This window comes from Mobula birostris, chromosome 30 (genome assembly GCF_030028105.1).
Source record: "Mobula birostris isolate sMobBir1 chromosome 30, sMobBir1.hap1, whole genome shotgun sequence".
In the NCBI taxonomy this organism is placed as follows: Eukaryota; Metazoa; Chordata; class Chondrichthyes; order Myliobatiformes; family Myliobatidae; genus Mobula; species Mobula birostris.
Genome location: NC_092399.1, coordinates 31,080,058 through 31,107,880, shown reverse-complemented (window position 1 = coordinate 31,107,880; position 27,823 = coordinate 31,080,058). Strand labels below are relative to the sequence as shown.

At 38.4% G+C, this 27,823-nt stretch overlaps 1 protein-coding gene across 6 annotated transcripts in view; it reads right to left on the bottom strand.

Annotated features, from left to right (window-relative positions):
* The window catches only part of stk40 (serine/threonine kinase 40), a 93,956-nt gene that overhangs the window by 44,380 nt on the left and 21,753 nt on the right, over positions 1 to 27,823 (bottom strand). For 4 of the 6 annotated variants that reach the window (XM_072247167.1, XM_072247161.1, XM_072247162.1 and 1 more), the window contains exons 2-6: positions 19,919 to 20,045; positions 16,898 to 16,983; positions 14,412 to 14,552; positions 13,521 to 13,742; positions 6,042 to 6,094 (exon numbers count right to left, since the gene is read on the bottom strand). In XM_072247167.1, the coding sequence (XP_072103268.1) occupies positions 6,042 to 6,094; positions 13,521 to 13,742; positions 14,412 to 14,552; positions 16,898 to 16,983; positions 19,919 to 20,030 (614 nt within the window). In that variant the 5' untranslated portion in view covers positions 20,031 to 20,045. Of the gene's footprint in view, positions 1 to 6,041; positions 6,095 to 13,520; positions 13,743 to 14,411; positions 14,553 to 16,897; positions 16,984 to 19,918; positions 20,063 to 27,823 lie in introns of all 6 variants that reach the window. The other 2 variants (XM_072247164.1, XM_072247166.1) reach the window with 1 other exon arrangement.

Here is a 27,823-nt window from a genome sequence, read left to right as displayed (position 1 = left end):
TTATAAAGATCTCAAGGACAAGGGATAAAAGTGTTAAGAGAAAATCTGGGAGGCAAATGTAGACAAATTGTCAGGACCTAATGGGAAATGGCCACAGAGATACTTGACCCATTGATTGAACGTTTTCCTAACATAGTAAACTGGGTGCCATAAGATTGGAACACCAATGTGACTTCCTTGCTCAAAAAAAATAATCAAGGAGGAAACAGCTGATCATTTAGGAAAGCCGAATATAATTAAACCTAGTCAGCATGTTTTTTTTTGTGAAAGGTAAATAATATTGACCCTTTCTTGGAGAATGCAACTGGAAGATTTGAGCAAAAGGAACTTGTAGAGGTAGTATTCAAATTTCCAAAAGGCATTTGACAAAGCATCACATAGGAGCCACTATGTAAATTAAAAGCCCATTGTATCAGAAGAAGTGTTAGAATGGAGTGAAAACAGCTGAATTAAATGGATTCTTTTCAGACTGGGAGATGGTAATTAGTGCAACACTGCAGGGATTAGTTGTTTACCTGCAATTTACACTAACGACCAGCATGCAATGTTTCTAAATTTGCAAATGATACAAAAACAGGTAAAAGAGCATGTTTCCAGAAAGAAAAGCATGTTTGATAGGACACTGCAAAATTTCCATTACCTGGGCAGTCACAATGCAGGAGCTACCTGCAATAATGGTGGCCAAACAAAGGAGACTTACCAGGCTAATTCCTACGATGAGAGAGCATCCCACCAAGAGGGACTAAATAGTTCGAGTCTTTAGTTCCTTGGAGGTAAAATGAGAGATGACCACATTCAGCCTACATGTTGCATGAGAGATGACCACATTCAGCCTACATGTTGCGATGTCTTCGCTAGGGAGAGAGTATCAAACAAGGAACCATAACTACAAGAGGCATATCATTTAAAACAGAGCTACATGGAATTTCTTCTTGCAGAAGGGGACAAATCTCTAGAATGCTTTAGAAATATTTTAAGTAAGGTAGATAGTCAAAAGATATAAAGAAATGAAAGATCAGTAGAAACCAGTATTGATCGGCCACTATCATATTGAATGGTAGGGTAGGCTTGAAGGACGTGATGACCCACTTCCGCTCCAATATTCATATTCGAGTGTACAGCAAAATGGGCTAGCTGTTGCAAGAATGGAATCTCCCCCAAAGCCACTGCACTCTTCCCGATATGCTTAAAACAATCTTTGACATCGAGGATGCAAATTACTTTGTTTCTGCATCCCACACAGTTATTGTAACTGAAGGTTGTAGTTACATTATGGGGAAAAAAATGGCACAAACATGAACTATATTATGGTACACACCAGACACACTACTACTACTTTAATTATTCTGAACGCCACATTATCTAGAATTTTAACTTACAAGCAGGCCTCGTCACGTCATGCACTTTTACTCCGAGTCACCCAAATATGGTTCCTTCATCAAATCCGATTGCCTGTATACAAGACAGACTTCCGCAGGAGGCATTCCTTTTACACAACAGTATGAACTGCAATTTCAGCACTTCCTAATGAAAAAAGCATTTTCTTTCCTTACTTTCTCGAGCCGCCTTACCGCACAATAGTGCAATGCCATAGCAAACAACAACAATAAATTATAGAGTGGAACAATTACAAACTCCATTCCATGTTGATCAAAAGATCATAGGCCTCCTACAATCTTATGAAATACAATGAATTTGTGCCAAGTTGAAATGGGTTGCAATAAACCATTCAAATTTGTTCGATTAAAAGCTGCATAACACTCGTCTTTGCACATAGTTTTCAATCTTTATGAATAAAATGTTTCCCTTTGTAAGACAAAACTGGTGTGCACAGCAAGCAATTACTATCTACATAGAAATGTCAAAAGCAGAACTATTAATCCAGCTTTTCATTATGTGTTCATTAAAAAATGGCACAATATGCTTAAAATCAGTTATGCTTTAGGTATATGAATAAGTATTTAAAAGTCAAGGTGTCAGTAATATTCACTAAGCACTTAACTGCTCCAAATGCAGCAGATTCTTCATTCCAATCAAACCTGACAATTTGAATACCTTATTAAACAGCATCTTTAGCAAGAAAGAGAAGCTGCAGTTGGTCATTTGGACCTTTCTGCCTGCTCTGCAATGGATGATTGTTGGTTCAAAAAATAAATAAATCTCATTCTTTCCTGCACTATTCCCATATACTTTAACCTCCAAAAATCTGATGTCTTAACTGCAGAAGATTCCCACCATTCAGGTTCAATGTGTTTTAACCACACAAAACTATGTTCAATACATGCCCTTTAGACACTTAGAAGGATTTGCTGTCTGGTATATGAAGTAGCAAAAAGTTCATTTTCTTCCTATGGTATAATTGGGAGTGCCAGATAAAGAGTGGGAGGGAAGAATATCTGCCAAAATATCATTCAAAGAAATCCTATACACAAAGTATAAAGTACATCTTTATTATCAGGTTGAATTTGGTAATATATCAACATATGAAAAAGTGATAAATAGTGAACAGTTTCAACTACAATTAACATACCAAGCTCTGTGATGGAACATCATACAACTTGTTTCCTCATTTTCCTTCTGCAATACAAATATGAGCAAGCAGCACATAGTTAGCAACAAGCTGCTCACAGAAGCTCAGTTGGGTTTCACCCATGTCACTCAGTTCCTGACATCATTACAGGCTTAATCCAAAAATGGACAAAGGAACTGAAACCTCAGGTCAAGTGAGAGCAATTCCCCAATATCAAAGGAGCATTTGATCAACTATGCCCCACGGAACCCTACAAATTGGGAGTCAATGGGAATTACAGAAAATCCCTCCACTGGCTGAAATCATACCTAGCACAAAGAAAGATGGCTAAGGTTAGATTAGAGGCCAATGTTTTCAGCCACTGGACATCTATGCAGGAGTTCCTAAGGGTAGTGTCCTAGGTTCAACCATCCTCAACTACTTCTGGAATGACCCACCTTCCTTCACTCGTATGAAGTTCAGCACCTTAAATAATAAAGCAGTCCACACCAAAAGCAGCAAGACCTGGATAACATGCAGACCTGGACTGATAGGTGGCAAGTAAAATTCATGTGGCACAATGATGTCCAACTAAATCCAGGATTAATGCCTCATATTTTATGATACTGCCTGCCATGACTGAATTCCTCACCATCAATGTCCTAAGGAGTTACCATCGATCAAAATAGGATGGAAATAGCACATACACAGTATAGCTCAAAGAACAAGTCAGAGGCAAGGAATCTTGCAAAGAGTAACTCACCTTCTAGCTCCCCAAGCATACCCACTATCTACATGGCCCAAATCAAGAATGCTGTTGAAATATCATCCACTTGCTTAGATGAGGGCAGCTTCCACAAAACTCAAGTAGCTCGAGGTCCATTTGACTGACACCCACTCACAACCATTCATCCCACAGTGACAGTAGGGCTGTAGGATCTACATGATACAGTGCAGGATCTCATCAAGACTCGTTAGACAGCACCTTCTAACTCAAACTAGAAGGACAAAGGCAGCAACCCTTGCTATTGTTAGGGTGCCATGGAAGAATAGCAATTGTCATGATGCTATTACAGCTCGTGGCGCTCCAAACTTGAGCTCAATTCGAGCACCATCTGTAAGGGGTTTGTACCTTCTCCCCTTGAGTGCAGGAGTTTTTTTTGAGTGCCCTGGTTTCCTCCCACAGTCCAAAGACGCACCAGTTAGGTTAACTGGTCATTGTAAATTGTTTTTTTGATGAGCCTAGTGTTCAATATATGAGTTGCTAGGCAGCGCAGCTCATTGGACCAGAAAGGCCTGTTCCACGTTGTATCACTAAATGAATAAATAAATAATGAATACCCTTGCCTGGATTTTCCTCTGGCCAATACATACACCATCCTGACATGGAAGTACAGCACCGTTGCTAGGTCAAAATCTTGGAACTTTGCCCCTAGTGGTACTCTTGGTATATCTACATCTCAAAGACTGCAACAGTTCAAGAAGGATCTTATCACTACCTTCTGAGGAGTAACTAAAGGCAGGCGATTAAATGGTAGCTTAGTCTACGAAGCTCGTGTCCCTTAAATGAATACAAAATGAAAAAATGTCCATTATAAATACAGCAAAAAATATAGTGCTCAAAATGATTTCCTGTCATTAACACTAAAATTAGAACCCAAATAACTGGAGCTACGCAGCAGTAGCTACACTATCTATACCACTTTACTTTAGATTTTATTTAATTTTTAATTGTCAGGGCATCTCGTTGGAAAGGAAATGTACAGTACAGGCAAACTATCAATAATTTACAGTATAGGCATACTACAAATGTAACCCTGTGATGTAATCTGTAATAGTGTGTCGGTCACCTAAGATAAAAATGGATGGATTAGAGGGTAACCACACAAAAAATACTAACCCAACCAACAAAATAAAAATCAGAAATGCTGTTAATACTCAGGTCAAGCCATATCTGTGCAAATACAAGTAGAATTAGCATTTCAGGTCAATGACCTTCTGTCAAAATGTATTGATTATCTCAACCAATGTTTATTGTATGGTATGAGAGAGCTGATACTGCCGTGGCATGTTGCATTCTAGTAAATAAAATCAAGCAATATTTCCAGCATCCACCCTTGGCTCCAAACCTACAATTCTTCAAAAGTCTTATTCTTGTTGACACCATAAAATCTGAGAAGCAAGTTTTCCTGGGGCTGAATTTTAAATAGAGAAATTAAGCAAAATGCATCTTAAGTGTGATTTCTTTGTTAAACTTATTCATAATAATCAAGTAAAACAAAACAGAAGTGTTACACCCTGATTTTATTAACTGAATTTATATAAACAAAAGTGTTATAATCCTATACAGGATTTATGAAACCTTAAGCTACAATAACCATGCTGGACAAATTTCTAATGATTTGACAGATTACAAAAAAAAAGTGGCTAGGCTTGTTTGTCATCACACTTCCAAGTGTAAAAAATTTCACAAGGTATCAGGTCCTGTAGTACAATCTCTACTTCATTTACCCCCTTCCCTCCCTCACAAGTGGGCGAGGTGCTGTCACTGAGAAGCTAATAATTGCTCACTTTTGCAACATTCAGCTATATAGCAGCAATGCTACTTTATTTAACTCGGATTATCCAAATGCTTTTTTTGAGCATGTAGCACAGCTCAGCACATTGCAGAACCAGCCTCCTCTCCATGGCCTCCATCTACATTTCTCACTGCCTCAATAAACCAGCTAGCATAATCAAAGATCCCACCCACCCTAGACATTCTCTCTTCTCCTCTCCCACCAGAATTCATGAAAGGTTCTGGCCCAAAACACTGACTGTTTATCCCCCTCCATTGATGAGGCCTGACTTACTGAGTTCCTCCAGCATTTTGTGTGTGTTGATCTGAATGGACAATGTGCAACACAGGTTTTTCCACTGTACCTCGATACATGTAACCAGAACAAACCAACAATCTACATAACTCAAATTACTGTATCGTACAAAATTTCACTTCCAAGTTTCTGCTTACAGCTTGATAATCAGGAACTATAACATTGCCAAGTGATGAGTTGCTAATGCCTACTGGATGACTCAAACCATTTCTGGTGCAACTGGTTATTTTTTTCTGAGGAAATGCTTTAATTAAATACCTGAGCAATACAGTGTTGTGCATGAACTGTGCGATTGGATCGAAATGTAAATGACTTCCAGATTAAGAGAATCAAAGTTTGTTCAACAGTACTGTGAATTATTTTACTTAACTGTATATCAATGAGCTTGGTGTATTGGCCTACAGTACAAAGCTGACTGAATCTGTAGTTGAGTTAGTAATGACAAACAGAAAGACTGTGGGTACAAGATCAGTGGGGGAACATGTGCATTCTTCTGAGACCATATGCGTTGATGGATGAGGGGAAACAGCATAGCTCTACTATAATTAGTTCAGAACACCAAAGCTGATATCATAAAGTTTCAGTCCTCTGCATTAATAATGAACCGGAAAAGTACACAACATAATGTCAATAACTGAGATAAATACATCTCAGCATACCTTTTATTTAGCACCATGTTCCCGAGCTTCAGATCCCTATGCACAATATTCTTCTGCAGAAAAAAAACAGAAATAGATTACTTTTTATGATTGAGCTACTTTATGCAGACACTGAACTAAAGTTTATGACTGACAATACATTAGTTTTATTTTGCAGTGCAAAAGAAACGTAAACTGAAAAAAGATTTCTCGAGGACTCATTAAAATCAGATGGACATGTCAGAGATGTGAATTGAATAGTAGAAGAACCCTTCAAGATTCCTCTTCATTACATAGCTTTTTGGTGAAGATGCTGGTCATGTGACAAAGTGACAAGCAGTTTGGGAATCAAAATAGTAAAATTTGCACAAAACTCAAATACCAAATGATCTAACATACATATTTTACAACTCTGGAAAATTTAATAGCATTGCTTTAATTAATAAGTACTTTTTACTAGGCCAGAAGTGTCTGCTCAAACCCTGTAGCTGGCTCAAATGAACAAAATTTCCTTCGTTACCTGATTTCTAAACAGAAAAAGTCTATGTACAATCCATTTGTCATACTGCTACACATCAAATTAGAGTGGGTGAGCACATACTGAACAACTGCATTCTGAAATATATGATGAATGGTTTTAACTGAATTATCACTGAACCTTTCCCACTTATTCTGGAGAAAAAGAAATAAAACAAATAGATGGAGAAGGAAAGCATAAGCAAATTAAACATTATATCCTAATACGATAAACGGTATCGTTTTTGTAAGTAGGATGAAATGCACAATTCTGATTTGATGGATACAGATGTGAGAAGCACAGAGGAACATCTGGAGAAACTTCTGAGATGCCCGGTTCGCTGCCGCTGCTACTGTGCGATCAAGAACGTCCAGAGGGAAGGCCCCAAAATTCCCAGCTTTGCCTGCTGCTGGCGACTGAGGCTGGGGTCAAAGCGTGCGGCAGAGATGGCGCTCGGTACTCAGTGTCGGAGGGCTGATCAGAGCTCGAAGTTTTCAGACGACTCAGAGTCGGACTGTGGTCGGGCATGGCAGGGAGAGTTTTCTTCCTTCTCTCGTCTACGTGAGATGTGGGACTTTCGAGAAACTTTGAACTTTTTGTTTACTGTGCCCATGGCCTGTTCTTCATCAAGTTATAGTATTGTTGCACTGTGGTAACTATATGTTATAATTATGTGGTTTTTTGTTAGTTTTTCAGTCTTGGTCTGTCCTGTGTTTCTGTGTTATCACACCAGAGGAATATTGTATCATTTCTTAATGCATGCATTACTAAATGACAATAAAAGAGGACTGCTTGTCCTCATAATCTAATCTAATGTTTCCACTTGTCTATGCTGGATCTTTGGGTACAATTAAAAGACCTACTGCAAGTTTTCAATCCATAGCAAAAGATCAATTTGGCTCAACTGTTTGCATTAGAAGCCATCTGCCCATCCTCAACATCAAATTCGTAATTGTTGAAAGTTTCTACTGATTTGCAAATTTACAGCCTTTAAAAAGGTTATTAAAATCAACACTTTTATGTTGAATACTGACAGGCAAATTTTAAAGAGGGGCTCCCACCTGGGATCCATGGACCCCTCTGTGAATGGTAGGGTCCATGGCATTTAGAAGGTTGGGAACCAGTTTTAAAATATTGTTGTGATGACACTTTTCCCACCCAGAAATGATCAAATCAATGAAATATAGTTACTTACTACAAATGACAAATAGGTTTTACACATTTAAGATAAGTAGTTGTTTCACTGTTAATCTGGAGTTAAGCACACTTTTCTCAGGCCATTAACTGATCAGAACTGTTTGTTGATACATTTCAAACAAAAGGAATTCTGCAGATGCTGGAAATTCAAGCAACACACATCAAAGCTGTCCTGACGAAGGGTCTCGGCCTGAAACATCGACTGTACCTCTTCCTAGAGATGCTGCCTGGCCTGTTGCGTTCACCAGCAACTTTGATGTGTGTTGTTGATACATTTCACCTGCTTTCAGCTCATTGACAGTAATTGACAAAAGTATGAATACTTTTGAAGTAATTCACTTTACTAAGAACTAGGTACTAACACCCAAGAAATATTCCACACGGCTTAAATACCTTCCATTACTATAATAAAAGGTTACTTTGATGACATTATTTTCTGCTGTAGAAATGAAACTGCAACTTTATCAGTATATCAATTATTTTCATAAAGCAAATTTCATGAAGCAAAAATTCAGTTCCAGAACACTGTGGTCATACTGGTTTGTGAAATTTTATGTGCTTACTGATATGCAAATCCATTTATGCAAAGTAAGGAGAAACATCTCTGAAATCTCACAATTTTGGATTGAAACACCCACCAACCATCTTGAAAGTGGAAACAATTTCTGCTGACGCAAGCAGATTTGTTTACTCTTATTTGTGAGGTAACTGACCTCCCTTCTTTAAAACTTGAATAAAAACCTTAACTTTTGTCAGGTAATTAAAAATGTTGAATGATGTGTTAAGTCATATAGGGAATTAAAGAGATAAAGGAAGCTCATGGAATACAGGAGATATCATTCAATACTTAAGCAGGTAAAATGGTGGTGTGAACTTGATGGACCAAATGTTACTGCTATAAACAGTTCTAGGAGTTGATAACCACACAAAAGGTTATTAATACAGTAGAAAGTTAGAAACTTAAATTACTGCCATCAAAATTCTGACTGTGAAATAGATATTTAAGTTGGATTAATAGTTGCTCCACAATAGTTCTCTTAGAAAAAAATGGACTAGTTTATATTTAATTAAATTTGAAGCTATTATTTTAAGTTGCATCATGATAAAGAGGGTAAGATACAAAGTTATCTCCTCTACTGATTGTCTATTTTTACAACCTATCTAAAAATTAAACCTGTGCCATTTGGCAATGAATTGAGGAAACTAGTTTTACATGCAAAGCAACTGAAATCTTTTGAATTCTGTATCTCAGATAGTGAAGGAAAGCATCTAAGTACCTTCCTATCCTGACAATCTGTGTACATGTATTCTTTGTTCATGTATTGATTATCCCTCCAGATACCCCACAATTCAATGTGCATTTACATTCTGTTTGCCTTCCTTCGCACTTGCCTAAACAAATCCCTAAGCCATCTTTCAACATTATCAGTCAATTTACACTCAGTGGCCATTTTATTAGCTCCTTGGTAATCAATTATTGGCAGCAACTCAATACATAAAAGCTCAAAGACATGGTCAAGAGGTTCAGTTGTTGTTTAGACTAAACATCAGAATGGGGAAGAAATGTGATCCAAGTGACTTTCACCATGAAATAATTACTGGTGCCAGACAGGGTGGTTTGTGTATCTCAGAAACTGATTTCCTGGGATTTTCATGCACGGTCTCGAGAGTTTACAGAGAATGGTGCGAGAAACAAAAAATATGCAACGAGCAGCAGTTCTGTGGGCAAAATCGTCTTATTAATGAGAGAGGTCTGAGGAGAATGGCCAGACTGGTTCAAGGTGACAATAACTCAAATAGCCATACATTACATCAGTGGTGTACAGAAGAGCATCTCCAAGTGCACAACGTGTCGAATCTTGAAGTGGATGGGCTACAGCAGAAGACCACATCAGGTTCCATTCTATTTCTGTATCTAACAAAGGGCCCACACAGTGTATATGGTCAAGTGGCTGCAGGGGCAGTGAAGTAGTTCCCTCTTAGGTTCTCCTTCAATATTTCACCTTTCACCCTTAATTTATGACATCTATTTCTAGTCTCACCTAACCTTAGTGGAAAAAGCCTGCTTGCTTTTGCCCCATCAATACCCCACATAATTTTGCACACCTCTATCAAATCAACAACACACAAAATGCCGGAGGAACTTAGCAGGTCAGGCAGCATCTATGATAATAAAAAAAACAATCAACATTTCTGGCCGAGACCCTTCATCAGGACTGAAAAGGAAAGGGGAAGATGGCAGAATGAAAAGTTGGGGGGGGGGGGGGGAGGAGAGGAGAACAAGTTAGAAGGTAATAGGTGGAGTCAAGTGGGTGGAAAAGGTAAACAGCTAGAGAAAAAGGAATCTGGTACTAAAGGAGAGTGGACCATGGGAGAAAGGGACAGAGAAGGTACACTGGGGGAAGATGATAAGCAGGTGAGAAGAGGCAATAGGCCACAGTGGGATATAGATGATGGAAGGAGGAGGGGAAAAGTAAAGGTTAAAAATAATTACTGGAAGGAGAAATCAATGTTTATGCAATCAGCTGGGAGGCTACCTGGACAGAAAAATGAGGTGCTGCTCTTCCACCCTGAGGGAGAGGATGCCATGGACCAACATGTCAGAATGGGAATGCGGATAGGAATTAAAATAAGTCGGCTACTGGGTTTTTGTTGGATGTTTTCCATTTTTTGACAAAGAAGCCCCCCAATTTACATCAGGCATCACAAGTATAAAGGAGGCCACAATGAGAGCACCAGATACAATAGACAATTCCCACAGATTCGCAGGTAAGTGTTGCCTCACCTGGAAGAACTGTTTTGGGCCCCGAAAGGAGGCGAGGGCAGTGGTGAATGGATAGGTATAGGATTTCTTACTTGCAGAGATATGTACCAGGAAGGAGATTTGCGGGAAGGGACGAATGACAAGGGAATCATGGGGGGGGAGTGATCCCTGAGGAAAGTGGAGAGTGGGTGAGGGAAAGTAAAGATGTGTTTGCTAGTTGGGTCCCATTGAAGGTGACTGAAGTTGCAGAAACTGATGTGTTGGATGCAGAGGCTTGTAGGGTGCCAAATCTACACCCTTTCTCCAATGCTTCAGAGGATAATGCCCTAACATAAGGAACTTCTTCCTATAGCTCGTGTCAAGTCCCAGCAACACTCTTGTAAATTTTCTCTGTACTCTTTCAATTTTATTTATCTTTCCTGTAGGTAGGTGACCAGAACTGCAAACAATACTGCAAATTTGGACTCACCAATATCTTACACAACTTCAACATGACATCCCAACTCCTGTACTCAAAACTTTGATTTGTGATGGTCAATGTGCCAAAGCTTTCTTTAGGACCTGATCTACCTGTGATGCCACTTCCAAGGAATTATGGGTCTGTATTCCCAGATCTGTTTGTTCATCCACACTCCTATGGCTCAACTGTTCCCTGTGCAAGTTCGGCCCTGGTTTGTTCTCTCAAAATGCAACACCTCACACTTGTCTCCATTAAATTCCATCTGCCATTTTTTCATCTGGTCCAGATCCCACTGCAAGCTTTGATAGCCTTTCTCGCTGTCCACAATGTCCCCAATGTCCCCAATCTTGGTGTCATCTGCAAATTTGTTGATGCAGTTTACCACATTATCTAAATTCTTAATATAGATAATATTGAGGACATATGTACAGAAAAAGGCTAGTAACATCATGAAGGTTCCCACCCGCTCTACACAGTCTGTCTGTCGCTCTCCCATCAGGGAGGAAGAGTCATAGCATCCACACCACCAGACTTAAAAACCAGTAAGGTTTTCTCCAAACAGTAAGGCTGATCAACACCTCCGCCCACTAACACCACCATTACTTTATTATTTCTTGTCAGTTACCTTATGTACAACCTAGTTTTACTTTATTATACAACCCATTTTATGTGTGCGTGTGTGTGTGTGTGTATGTGTGTGTGTGTGTGTGTGTGTGTGTGTATCTATGTTTTTTGTGTTTATTTTTTTTGTGCTTCATCAGATCCAGAGTAACAATTATTTCATTCTCCTTTACACCTGTGTACAGGAAATATTAAAGAGTCTTGAATCTTGATAAACAACGGATCCTGCACCAATCCTGCGGTACACCACGAGTCACAGGCCTCCAGTCAGAAAGTCAACCATCTCCTTACATTCTCCGACTTCTCCTGCTAAGCCAACTTTTAATCCAAGTTACTACTTCATCCTGAATACCAGGTGACTAAACCTTCTAGACGAGCTTCTCTTGCGGGAATTTGTCAAAGGCCTTGCTAAAGTCCATGTAGACAGGTCCAGTGCCTTTCATCAACTTTCCTGGTAACCTCCTCGAAAAACTGGTTAGACACAACCTACCATGCACAAAGCCATGTTGACCACCTCCAATTAGTCCCTGTCTATCCAAATAGTTACATATCATGTCCCTTAGAATATCTTCCAATAATTTACCCATTACTGACATCAAGTTCACTGGCTAATAATTTCCCACTTATTCTTAGAGCTTTTCTTGAACAATTGACCAACATTAGCTCTTCTCCAGTCATCTGGCATCTCACACTAAGGACATGGCTAAGGACATTTTAAATACTTCAGCCAGAGACCCTACAATTTCTGGCCTCCCAGAAGATCCGAAGGAACACCCTGTCAGGCCCTGAAGACTTATCCTCCTGAATTTGACTCAACACAGGAAGCACCTCCTCTTCTGTAATTTCCATAAAGTCCATGATCGGGGACACTTTTTCCCTTATTATGTCGAATACCGGGTGAATGAGCAGTCTTTGGGGTACTGCAAGTCTGTGTCTTTATTGATGCTTTGCTGCTCGCTTGAGTGCTCAGTGGGGGGGTGCTGATGCTTTTTGCTGGTGGGGGAGGGAGGATCATTGCTTTGCTGCTGCTTATGTGTGGGAGGGGGGAGCTAGGGGGGTGGGCAATGGGGTTCTAACATTTAACTGTCACTTATTCTTTGAGGCACTCCTCAGTTTTCATGGATGTTCATGAAGAAGAATTTTATGATGTGTACTGTATACAATTCTCTGACTTTATATGTACTTATTGATCTCACCACTGTTCTGTCTTAGTTCTATAGACTGCATCTGTCTCCTGAGTAAATATAGATACAAAAAATCCATTTAAGATCGCCCACATCTCTTCCAGATCCATGCACAGGTGACCATGCTGATCTTCAAGAGGACTAATTTTGTCCCTTGCTATCATTTAGTTCTTAATATATCTGTAGAAGCCCTTCAGCTTCTACAGAGAAACCTCATATCTTCCTTTGGCCCTCCTGATTTTCCTCTTTTGTGTTCTGTTGCATTTCTCATATACTTGTCAAGCAACTCATTTATTCCTTGCTGCCTATATCTGTTATACCCCTCCTCCTTTTTCTTAACCAGGGCCTCATCTTGTACAGCCCTGGCAAATACTCAGTTTTCCACAAAACATTCAATCATTCAGGAACCAAAATTCAAGCTGATTTTTTTTTTTTTTTTTTAATTCTCATGCTTTTCCAAGTAATGATTCATATTGGTTACTTTATTCTAACAATTTTCCCACTACCAATGTCAGGCTGTTTGCCCTGAAATTATTCCATCCTTTTCATGTTTTTAAAATAACAGTAGAGAATCAGCAGTCTACGAACACTCTCGCGTCACCTCTACGACCATACAGGATTGGAATCTCAAAGACTTTATTCAGCTCTGATTTTCCCTGGCATGCTGCAACATACACAAAGGACTGTGGAAGCTATTTCAACCTATACTCATGAAGAATTTATCCTACTGCAAAAAAAAAAAACAGCAGCCCTTTACCTTGTGTAAAGCTTCCACTACCCGTACCACGTCATAAAATATTGCAATTGTTTCACGTTCACTGAGCCGCTTCTCTTTAATAACATAATGCTGTAGGTTGATGAGATCAGCCGTCTTGTCACTGAAGTCATGAGCACAAAGGCAGTCAAGAACTAAACAGATTCTTTTCTTCATTCTCCTTACAAGCTTGTTTGATTCAAACTCTTCTACAACAGCTCTATCCTGTAAAAGAATAAACACTTTCAGAACCTGACTGTTGGAGGAAAAATTAATGTAATCCAATTTATTCTGAGACACTGGGTTTCTGCTTATAAATTGGTAATATTTGCAAACAAAAACAAGCTTCACAAATGCAAAATGCTAAGGAACAACTTAGTTTTAATTGAAAAACTTTTTGACACACTGGCTCTCCCACAAGACTTCAGAAAGTACACTCTAATTTCCAAATTTAATACATTTACCACAATCATTTAAGAACAGGGTACAATTGTCAGCCAAACTCCTGGGAATGAAGAGGAGCTAAATTTTAAACTACATCTGCCCCTGGATCCCCTTTCACAGCCATCATGCATTTGGTGGGCACCTGCCTAGTCCAGGAAATAACCACTAGGAAAAAAAACTTTGATTTGCTTCTTAAGGAAATATGTCCCTTAGTATTGAAATACATTGAAATGTATAATCTAGGTTAAGGTTTATCAAACTTCATTCATACTTTACATACCAGTGGATACTGCTATGCTTTTAAAACTTTACTGCATGAAGCAACTTTCTCAAATTGATATACTTAAAAACAGAAGTTATTTGCAAGATAACTAAAATAGATAGCAGGTATACCAAAAGCATGTGGATAATCAACAAGCCCTCTCAAAGTACTCATATGCTATGCTTTACCTGAAATAGACCATGGTGATGCACCACTCCATCTTGACTGTGCAGCAAGGACAGAAGGGAGTACTCCGTATGTAAGAGCATCTTGCCTTGTCTTTCTTCCTGAGTTTCAATTCCTTCACCTCTATCTTCAAGAGTAAGAATCTAAAACAGTGGTAAGAGTTGGGTAAGGCAGTGAAGTTAAAATTCAAACAATTCATATCAATCTGAATTCTATTAATATTCATATCTTCTTGAATGTCTAAGTACTTATTGAATGAATGTTCACTACATTTGTCAATTAAATACAAAAATAACTGACATATTAATATACAAAGTAAACAAGCTCACTGACTTGAGGAAGCATTTTTTCTTGTACTTATCCCACGTATGTCTACTAAAGCAAATCATAAGTTCACCACAGTATGTAACCTTTGGAATCAAACTTCTGCCAACTCAACACTAAAACAACCTATTTTAATCCTCCATGTACTATCGCAAACTAGTAAACCTATGAGAGGGGAAAAAAACTTTACTTCTCTCAATTCACCAGCAGTAAGAACATTAAAAAAATAAGTTGGCCATCAGGGCCTTTGAGCCAACTGCTCTGAATAAAATACGGGCTGGTTAAAGATCTTAAACCTCCTTTCCAGCATGATTGCATTGCAACATTTATCTCTTGCGTTTATCATTTCACGTTCTTGATCTTTTTGCAAAGCAGTGGATGAAAGAAAACATGATAATTAGGGTAGATACCTTAGTACATACTGCTATGGAAAGGTAAAGTAGAGCATGACTCTGTATTAAATGCAAATATGGAATGTGCAGTAAAACAAAGGACAAAGACAACGTCCAGGCAAGATTAGCTTGGGGCAATTGTAGTCAAGTGAGACCGCTGGTGATATCTCTGCATATTACAAATAAGATAGGCCAGGGTGACTGTGACAGTGCGTACTCAAGCCAGACAAGTAAGGCCTCTGTGGTGTGACTTTTCCAGAAAGATCTTCCTAAAGCATAACATCCCTTTACACAATGGGAGAGTGCCTCAGACAGTCGAGATAGGGATAACCAAAGGATGCGAAACATTCCCACAACTAAGGGACAACTGCTTTACTAGCATCAAAGTATCTGTTGTCAACTTGAAGTTTCATTTCATTTTTAAATCTTTTTATTAATTATTGAAAATTGACAAGGAAAAATACATTAAAATAATCAAGTCAATATATCAATAAGTATGAGTTAAACTATTAACCAAACTAAACCGTATATCAATAATAATTTTAAAAACAAAATGCTAAAGCTATATTTTTTTTGAAAAAAGGAAAAAAAATCCCTACTAAAACAAAAAACCCCAACTAACAAACAAAAAAAAGAGAAAAAAAATTTGGAGCACAAACCCAGAGCTATACACCATACAAGCTTCTATTAAAAGAAAAGACATCAATCCGCCAACCAAATCCATTTACCCAAGAATCCAACTTGAAGTTTCGATTGACTTTTAATACCTCTATTCTGAGTACCAAATGATCTTGCAAATAAGGAATTCAAACACATATTTTTGACCAAATGGTCAATATCTGTAACTGATTAGCCAATTCAATATAAAAGTGGTTTCAGAACAGTGAGGATGACAGGGGCCCATGCTGTTCTCCTTGTACACAAGTATCATAAAAGGAATGCCTCAGCTGTAAAAGCACGTGTGTTCTGGGCCCAGTTATTTATTTTATCAGCAACAATAGCATGAACTTGTATTAAACACAGATTTTAGATATGGGTTTAAGAGCTGGGAGACCAAATCAAGTTCAGGACCATACTATGCTTTTAAAATTGCAATATATTTATAGATTTACCACAGGAACTTGCATTGCAGTGTCCAAAGACATAGCCTCTTATCTCATTTCAATAGTCTATCATCCCACAGGACTGTTGGCAGGTGAACTCAGGCACAATCTCTAATCCTCAGTTATATATAGTTCATATATATGGTGGAGGTGGGCATGGTGCCGAGATGGAGGGGAGAAACAGAGTACATAAACTACAAATGTTTGTAGATATAAAAGTTAATAAACAAAATGGACTTGTTGATTGCATTCAATGGTGTTTAATGACAAAGAAATGCCAGTGATTGAAATAAAGCCTACTATTACCACCCCTTCTGGTCAAGGATTATAGAAGTTTAGCTGATAAACGATTGCCATGGGCTTAAATTTCAACCTCCTTGAACACATTCAACAAATTTGGATAATTATGTTTTGAAACAAATTAGCAAATATGTTCTTAAGTTCAATTGCCAATGCCAGTGACAAATATGTAATACTTCATCCCGAAAAAATCTTTTTGAATACATGTGGGAGTTTGGAAACTTGAGATGTGCAGCTGACCATTTCTACGGTTCAGGTGAATGCAATTTAAAAATTCACAACTCAATATGCAACATAATTAGCGGAGTGAAAATGAAACTTTACCCCAAGGCCTCTGCTTATTGTGTAAATAAGGCAACCTTTACTCACTTTTAATTGATAGAAGTCATCTGTTCCATCTTTTCTCGCCAAACATTGAACAATGCTCTGTACAGGTGAATTTCCTAAACGAGGACCTAACCAAAAAAATAAATTGCTTTAAAAAGAAAATGCATACACCAGAGATTCCTTTCAATTTAGTGGAAGACCGATGACTCACAATTGCATAAAAGACTTCCCTAATGTGTAGGACTTCTTACTCATTTTAAAAATCAAGGTTATTGTGTATATTAAGTGCCTGCTGGGAATAGTTTGGTATGACTAATCTCGAGTCACTAAAATCCCCCCATAAAAACAACACGCAGCTGACAAGCCGTAGTAGAGACTAAAATCGACAACTTTGAATCCTTAAGACATAGCAAAGCTAATGTGTCATTTTTTCAAAACGTCGCAGGAAAGAATCTGAGTACAGAACAGGGTTTAAATAATTAGGGACAATTTTTTTTAATGCATATGGTTTATCAGACAATAGGCCTATCTCCAAATTAGGAGCGTCTCCAGGTTTCATATGCTTCTCTAATACGTTTGATATTCAACCCTCAGTCCCATCCTCACAAAGATCTTCCAGCAGAACTTTCTTAAAAAACCATCAGGAGCAGATGTCAAGACAATACTTGACCCTCCCTATCTCAGGAGCAATAGTTGGAATATATTTATAACAATCACAGGCAAAATTTTGCTAAATCTCAGAATGAGGATCAAATTCAGATCTTTCCTGCCAAAATGAGATCTGGATTGCAGTAAGTGTTGCTGGCTCTCAGTCTTTAGAGTCATGAGTTGGGAAGGGTACTTAGCACACACCCTATATGCAATTCAGCATGAGCCACACTTTAAGTCCCTCTGATAATTGTGCGTACAGATTGGTGCTGAATAATGAGTACCAACATTTAGTTTCATCAAAGGAGGAATAGCGTTGCATTGAAAAATCAGGAAATGCAGGTAAACTTATAATTCCCATTCATCTGCTATCCTTGCTGTCCTTTCTACTCTAGGTTGTTGCCTTGGCAATTACTGAGAGAGCAGCCTTGATGAATAATTTGCTGTATAGTTTGCAGACTGCATACATTTCATTGATTACCAGTCAAGCACATATTTAGAATGTGTTATAGGATATCAAAGAAGTCCTGACCAAGGAACTGATAAACACAAGAAAATCTGTAGTTGCTGGAGATCCAAAGCACTGCACTGATGCTGCAGAATGGATAAGAGAAATGAGCCAACATAGCCAAATGAGACACACTCTGACAGCATGGATGAAATGGGCCAAAGGGCCTGATCTGCATCATATAACTCTGACTTTACATGTCAGTGATAAATACTATTATTTAATTCAGCATCAGGTTCATTATGTGCATGTCTGAATGAGTTTCTGGTCAATGGTGACCTATGAAATGGCAAATCTCAGTAATTTGTCAGATAGTCATTGCCTGGAAATTACATGATGCAAATGTGACTTGTTACATATCAATCCATGTTTAAATGCAATCTGGATAGAACTATAAACAGACATGGAATGTATCACATCTGAGTTGTACATAAAAATGAATATTTTACCAACATCTCCACTTCTTACCCACCAATGGAAAGTCATTGGTGGCACAGTTGAACATAGCTGTGGAATCTGCAGTGAGGTCTGTGTGACCAATACCAACCACACCCTATTCTGCCCCTTTTAAGTACATTTTCAGTGGTGGTGCTTTTCTCTCCCCTCAACTTTCACTGATTTGATCCTTGATGCCACACTCAATCAAGTGTTTCAATATGAAGGACAGTAATTGTCATCTCACTTCTGGAGTTCAGCCTACCAATGTTTGGACCTAGACCTCAATGATGATCAGGTGATCCTGATGACATCCAACACAACAAATTATCAGTGAGTTAGTTACACATGCTAACAGTATCAAAAAACTACTTCCATCCTTCTGCTGATAGTCAAGATGCTAATTAACAAGACTAGCTGTGTTCTGCTTTTTGCATGCAAAGCCCATTTAGGGATTCTTCCATACTGGGTTGGTACCAATGCTGTAACTGCCCTGGAATTGCTAAGCAGGAAGTAAGGCTTGTCCCAACCACAAATATACATATAACAGCTCTAATATTGCTTGATTTCATAACCATTACTGAACCAATTGTCTGTGTAATTTTTGCTATAACAGGACTCAAATCAACTGCATACTGGCTTTTGCAATGATGGGGATCTCAGGAGGAAGGCAATATGAATCACCCACTTGGCACTTCTGACTGAAGATAGATACAAATACTTCAGCCTTGGCTTTAGTACTCACATGCTAGATGCAGCCATCACTGATTAACCACTCTGATGAGTCATAATTTTTGTTTATTAAATCCATTATTTTCAAAAGAACATCCAGCTGAACCAGTTTCCCCATTCTCCATCTCACCGAAAATGATTAATGTAGATACAAAATTCCACAAGCACCTTACTCAAATGCCCTCTGGTCAAGAAGCTGGAGAGTGGGTGCTGAAAGGATGTTTCAGCACCATATGGCTTTCAAATCCCCCCCCCACCCCCCATCAGTCAGGGTAAAAATGCTCACCAATTTTCTCATTATCTGCTTCTGACAATTAATTAGCTTCCCTAATATCTCAAATGACAAAATATTTGGGGCCTCAGCCACAGAAACAAAGAGCCCAGATTTGATTCTTTGAATACTAAACTGATCTTAACCAAATACAATTAGTCTCAGTGCACCAGGAATGAATGAAATCTGTCCGTGCTATAAGCTACTGAAATTAGCAGGAAAAAAGATCCCATTCTTAACTGCAATACAGCTCCAAAATGAGCGCATGACAGGTAAAATTTAGATGAAACACATCAGTAACTGGATGATTTTGCTAACTAATATCCGCTTCCTAGCTTCAATCAGAGTAGGCACAAATAAGAGACAAACAGTACTATGTACAAGTTCAGAATGAGAGAAATGGCTAAGAAAAATATGCCATGGTTAAACAGCACTTCTCCTTTGAAATTTTCTAACTTACAGAACTCACCAAGGATAAATGGCCCAGCTCTTTTACTGTTGCTCCCAGAGATTCCTGTACAAAGAGCTTTGGATTGTACCGAGGATTCACCGGCTCCTCTGTCTAGCACTCGCCTCTTCATCTTCCTCCTCCAATTCTAGAAAATACAAACAGCTATAATTATTGATTACACTCAGTTAATATAACAGACAATAATTAACATTTTAAATGCCACCATCTAAACAGTTTAGCTACACAGAAGTTAATATACATATCGTGTAATTATTCCCCACAAGAAAGGAGTACTGTCACATACCAGCTTCTAAAAGTAGAGGCAGCGTGAGAAGTTATGGTTATGAAAATGATGCAAACGACAATTCCCAGTTATGGAAAACAAGAAGTGAGTAATCAGCACTGAATCTCCTTCATTTTCATGTGCACAAAGCTTTTGCATAGCTTTTTTTTAAAAAAAAAAGGCCCCAAGAATGAATTGTGTCATCATTAAGTGGGAGGGAAACATTGACTTTCAATGAAAAAATATAAGGTATACTGAGCAGGTTACATATTTATATCAAAGTGCTTTCCTTTCAATTTCAAGATTCATTACTAAAATTTTATCATCTCCTTCATTGTCCATAAACAACCAGCTCTTTATACAAAGGTAAAAATATAATAAACCTTGGTAAGTAAACGGTAGTTTTAGAAAACAAAGATCACCTTTTTACAATACCTCTGCATGTTCCAGTTTCTGAAATAATATTTGAGTTTAGCGGTAGGTTTAAGAATCTACATTGCACCAGGGGAGGGAAGAAAGGAAGAATAACTTAATGCTACAATTCTTCCACCTACTCCTCAGAGGTGAACTAAGATATTCTTTCCACTATTTTACTGCAAAATTGTCACCAGATCTGCATTTGGTCTAATTTACATTGATGTACAAGTACCTATCACTAATTCATCTGGAGTGAGGGTTTGAGTCCCCTGACAATAGGAAAGGTTGGGCGGCAAAGATTTCATGGTCTACAGTTGCATTACAGCAAAATCGCTGTCAGTAAAGACAAAAAAAAGGTGAACAAGACAATGCAGAAAGCAAAGATAAAGTAAATTGTATTATTGTGATGAAAGGAGAGATAAATGAGAGAGAACTACTGAAAATAGAACAGGTGGTATCAATGCCCTGTCAAGTAGGGAGGAGCGAAAATCAATTGAGTAAAAAAAAGACTTCAGCATTATGTGTGGAAAGTGTTAACATTAGAACAGATGGGAAAATATGAAGAATGAAATGGAATCTCTATAAGCAGCAGGGTGCGGGGATGCATATTCAAGACATTTATGGGAGTACAAGACATTGCAATAGAGACTGGTCACCAACCTGTACCCTCTAATGGAGATAGAGAAATTAAGAAAAAGAGGGGAAGCAGCAGTGATAGACCACATTTTAATAAGAGTAGCATGGAAAATGGCAGAAGAGTTACGACACTGTTTTGCGTTTTCTGCAAGTGGAAGAATCAGCACAAATATTCAATCAACCAGGAAAAGTTCAAAAAAGAGGCCTATGAAAGAATATGCCATACATCTCACAAAGAAACAGGAAAAGCTTGCACACACAGATTACCACCATTACACCTTTGATACGAAGGAAGTGAGTGTAATTAAAGAAGTTATTCACTGTGAGAATAAGTTAAACCAGGCAAAGGAAGTTAGCGGAGGCAGGGTATAGTCCAAGACTACATTCAAAGTTACAATTTTGTGAACATGTCCATGAAAAATGAAAAACTTTCTTGCATCAATAAAAAGCATTGGTGTAGTTTTTAAAATGAACTAGTCCTATGCCTTGTACCTTTTGAGCTAAAAATTCACCCAGACACTTGCACATCCAAAAACAAGGGGTTGCAAGTAGAATTACAAATGCTTATACAACAATATAACCCCATAAAAAGTCTTGACCAACATAAATATACTCTTAGTAATGGGGTTTTTCCTTCGCAGATGAGTATGGGCCTGACAAATGCACTAGATTTAATTTGTTTCATTATTTAGCAACTCAGGACTGAAAATGACTTTCTTCCACTTCAGTTCATCAGATGATTGATAGAACTGAATATGGGGTCCATAAATAAGCAGGGCAGGTGGGTGGATAGTTTGTGAGGTGTGCTCTTTCTGCCATTTATGCTGGGCCCCTGTGTGTTTCTGATGAATGGGTGAGGTATCCAGTGTCATCACTTCTCCAATTTGAGCAGTGAAAGGCCAGGGATTCCCAAGAGTCACAGATGTCACGACATTTTAAAGGAGGCTTTGAGAATATCAGAATCCTTCTCTGGTAATGCACATTTCAGAACCTGGAATAGATTTGAGAGTTTGGTATGCACTATAGTACAAGATTCACTTAGGCTAACTACTGATCTGAATGATTTCCCAATTTGAGTTAAGTTTGTTAGGCATTGTTTGATCATTTACTTCACAGGGGCAATGATGCTTAAACATTTTTACAATCAACAATTCACCACCGAGCTAGTCACCCAAAATGATCACACAGGAGTATTCATTCTAACCAATGAAAGTGGGGAAAAAATTGAATTTTCCCCACAAAAGATAAAAAACTCAAATAGAATTTGCTTTGTTTCATTAAAAATTAAACAGGTTCAGAAGTATATTAATATGAATGTATTTGCCTGACGTAAGATTGCAAACAATTACTAATGAAGCTGACCGTGAGAGCCCACTCAAAATTCTGCAGCAATAAACAAACACCAATCCTGATAAAAAATAATAAAAGCACTTGATAATTTTGGCACCTGTCACTGTGGTGGGGGTAGTGGTGGTGGTGGCAGGAGCAGATGTGGGATAAGGTTTGGGCAGATTGGAGAAATGGTAAGGTATTCTTTGCTCTAGAGTTATGAAGATTGAATCACCAATATTCAATACCAAAATTGATCTTTAGCCTACAGCAGTGTGGGAGTTATGGGAACAGGGAGGAAAGTAGACCTGAGGTTAATGCCAAATCAGAATAGACTTTAAGGGCCATGTGCACAATTCATATATTAAAAAGACAGGACATTTCTTCCCCATTCTAAGAAGTCAACTAAATGCCATTCTCACGTTCCGTGGAGTTTTGGGCTCAGCAGAAAATGGAAAACCCTTCCCTGAAAATGTGCCTTTCAAAGGGTTTTGCCTGCTTGATCGATCAACCAATCAATAATATCACAACACTTGGTTTTAACTTCAGCACCATTCTTCTCCATTAAACCATGTCACTTGATTCGCTGAATATCTAAGAATCTACCTATCTCAATCCTGAATATGAAAAAATAATTAATGTCTCCACAGCTCTCTTGAAAAGCAAATACCAAGAAAGTAACAATCATCTCAGGAAAGAAATTCTCTCTCAACTGTCCTGAATGACCCACAATTCATTTTGGGACTGTGGCCATTGGTTCTAAACATCAAGACCAAGGAAATCTTCATCCATTTATCAGTCCTTTCTCATCCCACACACAAGACGTATATTTCCATGAGGTAACTGCATTCTTATAAACATTAGAGTATAGACCCAAAATGTTTCACCCCATCCCTATGGCAACATCTCCACTTTCCAGCAATCATTCAGAGGAACATTCTCCGTATTCCATTGTAAATATTCTCTTCTTTACATTGGTAGACAAAGCTCATAAGAAAATTCCATGCCAGGTCTCATCAGATTCTATAAAGACATCTTCATTGTAAAATGATCCAAGAACAGGAGTAAAGCCCAATTAATTTAATTAAGTACACCTGCTCATTAAGCAGATATCAGACAATGCATAAAAGCATGGAGACATGGTTAACAGGTTCAGTTGTTTTTCAGTCCAAACATCAGAATGGGGAAGAAATGTGATCCAAGTGACTTTGACTGTGGAATGATCGTTGATGCCAGGTGGGGTGGTTATGTTAATGCTAATGTTGTCAGTACGATAATTTTCTGGCTCTGCCTATTACTATTATTTTCTAAATTCCTGAATATTTTCCTTCTTACTGACAGGAGACTAACTGGCCTGTAATTCCATGCATTTTCTCCCTCCCCTTTTAAATTGTGCAGTTGCTTTACTGCCTTCCAATCTAAATGAAACATACCAGAATCCTTGCAACTTTGGAAGAAGCCAACCTTTAAAAATTTAGGATGAAACTCTTCACATTCTGGGGATTTCATTAGCTTTACAGTACAGGTCAGCTGCATTAACTTAGACAAAAACAACAGGAATTCTGCAGATGCTGGAAATTCAAGCAACACACATCAAAGTTGCTGGTGAACGCAGCAGGCCAAGCAGCATCTGTAGGTCAGGACTGACGAAGGGTCTCGGCCTGAAATGTCGACTGCACCTCTTCCTACAGATACTGCTTGGCCTGCTGCGTTCACCAGCAACTTTAATGTGTGTTGCATTAACTTAGACTCCTTTACCTGAAAATTTGACAGAAGTTGATTTTGTCAATTATATTCAAAGCATGCTAGGAAGGCAGTCAAGGAAGAGGAACTCACTAGGATATACATGATTAGGGACTTGGGACCAGGCAGAACTGCAAGCACAGCAATGGTAGATCGATTGACTCCTTATGCCTTTGTATGGATGGTCTTGTACAATATTAACAAAAATCAGAAAAGGGCACAAAGTATGACTAGACTATCCAGACATCTACCATATGCCTATCAATTATGGAAAAATATGCGTGGGAATTGGAGGTATGACTAGCTGCAAGAAAACACCAAATTAAATATAAATGTTCAAATAGATACAGAGCTTATAAAAAAATTTTCGCCCACCCCCCCGGAAGTTTTCATGTTTAATTGTTTTACAACACTGAATCATAGTGGACTTAGTTTGGCTTATTTTAGACACTGATCAACAGAAAAAAGACACTTTCATGTCGAAGTGAAAACCGATCTCTACAAAGTGATCTAAATTAATTAGAAATATGAAACAAAAAAAATTGATTACCTAAGCATTCACCCCCTTTAATATGACACACCAAATCATCACTGGTGCAGCCAGTTGGTTTTAAGAAGTCACAATTAATTAAATGGATTTCACCATGTGCAGTCAAGGGGTAAAAATACTCCTGTATCTGGTGAGTCAGTATCCTGGCAAAAACTACACCAGACAAAAAGAACATCCCAAGCAACTCCGCAAAAAAATATTGAAAAGCACGAGTCTGGAGATGGATACAAGAAAATTTCCAACTAACTGAATATCCCTTGGAGTACAGTTAAGTCAATCAAGAAATGGAAAGAATATGGCACAGCTGTAAATCTGCCTAGAGCGGGCTGTCCTCAAAAACTGATTGACCGTGCCAGAAGAGGTCAAGTGACCAAGAGACCCATGATAACTCTGGAGGAGTTACAAACTTCAGTGGCTGAGATGGGAGAGACAGCACATAAAATAACTGTTGCCCTGGTGCTTCACCAGTCACAACTTTATGGGAGAACGGCAAAGAGAAGGCCACTGTTGAAAAAAACTCTCATGAAATCGCGGCTAGAGTTTGCCAGAAGACAAATGGGAGACTCTGAAGTCAACTGGAAGAAGGTTCTATGGGTCTGATGAAACAAAATTGAGCCTTATGGCCATCAGACTAAACACTGTTTGCAACAAGCCAAACACCACACATCATCAAAAACACACGATCCTACCATGAAGCATGGTGGTGGCTGCATTATGCTTCACTGCAGCAGATTCTGGAAGGTGGAGGATAAAATGAATGCAGAAAAATACAGGGAAATCTTGATGCAGTCTGTAAGAAAACTGCGACTTGAGATAAAATTTGTTTTCCAGCAAAGCAATGACCCCATGCATAAAGCCAAAGGAATGGCTTAAAACAAAGTTAATATCCTGGAGTGACCAGGTCAAAGCCCAGATCTCAATCCAATTGAGAATTTGTGGCTAGACTTGAAAAGGGCTGTTCACTCACGATCCCAATTCAATCTGACTGAGCTTGAGCAGTTTTGTAAGGAAGAATGGGGAAAATTTGCAGTGTCCAGATGTGCAAAGCTGATAGAGGCCTATCCACAGAGACTCAAGACTATAATTGCAGCCAAAGGTGCATCTACTAAATACTGACTTCAAGGGGGTGAATATTTATGCGATCATTTTGTGTTTTATATTTTAATTAATTTGGATCACTTTGTAGAGATGTTTTCACTTTGACCCGAAAAACTCTTTTTTGTTGATCAGTGTCAAAAAAAGCCAAAGTAAATCCACCGTGATTCAATGTTGTAAAACAATAAATCATGAAAACTTCCAAGAGGGTGAATACTTTAGTTAAATCAAGCAGCCCAGAATATTACTGAAATAGATGAAAGCCAAAAATATAAAGGAAAACTAAATGAATCAAAAATGAAAAGAATTGCAAGGGGAAGAGATTACGTTAGGAAATCATAACAGCACAGAAAGAGCCCATTTAGACAACTGGGTTTTTGACTTTGCAGCCTCCACTGAGACTTGGTGCATCCCCCACTTTTTTGTAATGCACAAAATGCGCTGAATTTTTGGTAAATAAAGTCCCTAAACATACACAGGTTGAGCATCTTAAATGCTTGGGGCTGAAAGTGCATCTATATAAAGATAGCTTGGGGATGAGACCCAAGTCTAAACACAAAATCCATTCACATTACATATACAGCTACACATATACACCCTGAAGGTAGTTTTACAAAATATTTTTAATAATTTTGTGCAATAAACAATGTGTACATTGAACTAGCAGAAAGGTAAGCTATTACTATCCTGGCCACCCAGGTGGACAGTCAATGGCTGTTTGGTATTGCTATCATTTCTGACTCTAAATTTATGTGCTATCAGTAAGCAATCTGTGTCTTACACTTGTTCATCACATATACGGAGTGATGGAGCCATTCAGCAGGTTAGATTTTCATCTGCAGCGATCTTAGAAAACTCAATGAATTTCTCTGCTGCTGTGTGATCAGCAGGCACTTTACCACCACAAATCTTTAAAAATGTAATGTCATGCCTTTTCTTAAATTTCTGCCACTAGCCTGTTGAGTATTCACAATTACCTTCAATTTTCAGTTCGTCATGATAGGTTTTTGCTTGTTTCATGATCAGCACACCTTTAAACAGCATATGTTCACTCTAACACTAATGAATTCATTCCTTCAATGCACCATCAAGATCTTCATTTTTCACTTTATGCAGTGTTTCTATTTTTCATTAACTTCTGTTCATTACACATGAGGTCACTTCTCAGAACTGTCTGCGGTGCAGAGACCTGCACATCACCTGGGAACCTTCCCAGCGCTTTATGGAATTTTCCATTTGTGACGTCATGTCACCGGTCAACAACATTTTTGGATTTTGAATGTTTTTGATTTTGGAATTTGGGCAAAGGGTACTCAACCTGTATCTGGAAATTTATTTTGTTGTAAAAGGGTATGCCTGCCTCCCAAGTTCTAAAAATAAACCTAATTCCCTTTCAAATTAATTAATTGTTTTTTTCTTACTAGCCTTTCAGGCAGTTCCTTCAGAACAAAATACGTTTCTGAATGTCATCTGGTCTTTTGAGCAAATCCTGTTTTCTAATATAGAAAACTTTTTCTCCTATCGGACCTCCTCTCCCAGTACCATTCCAGAACTCAGAGAGCAGATCCTACAACAAAAGCCAACACTTTTGCACAAAGGGATGACATAACAGCATTGCCATTAGTGCTGGTGTCTCACAACTCCAGTGGTTAAGTTTGAATCCCAACTTATAGTACTACTTGTACAGTTTTCACATCCTCCCTGCATCTACAAGGGATTCTTCTTGGTACTCCAGCTTCCTCCCACATCCCAAAGACATGCAAGTTGACAGTTAATTGGCCATTGCAAATTGGTCCTACTGTCTCAATGAACATCACAATCTGAGGGCTAGTGGGAAGACGGTAAATTGATTAGTGTAAGATTAGAATAA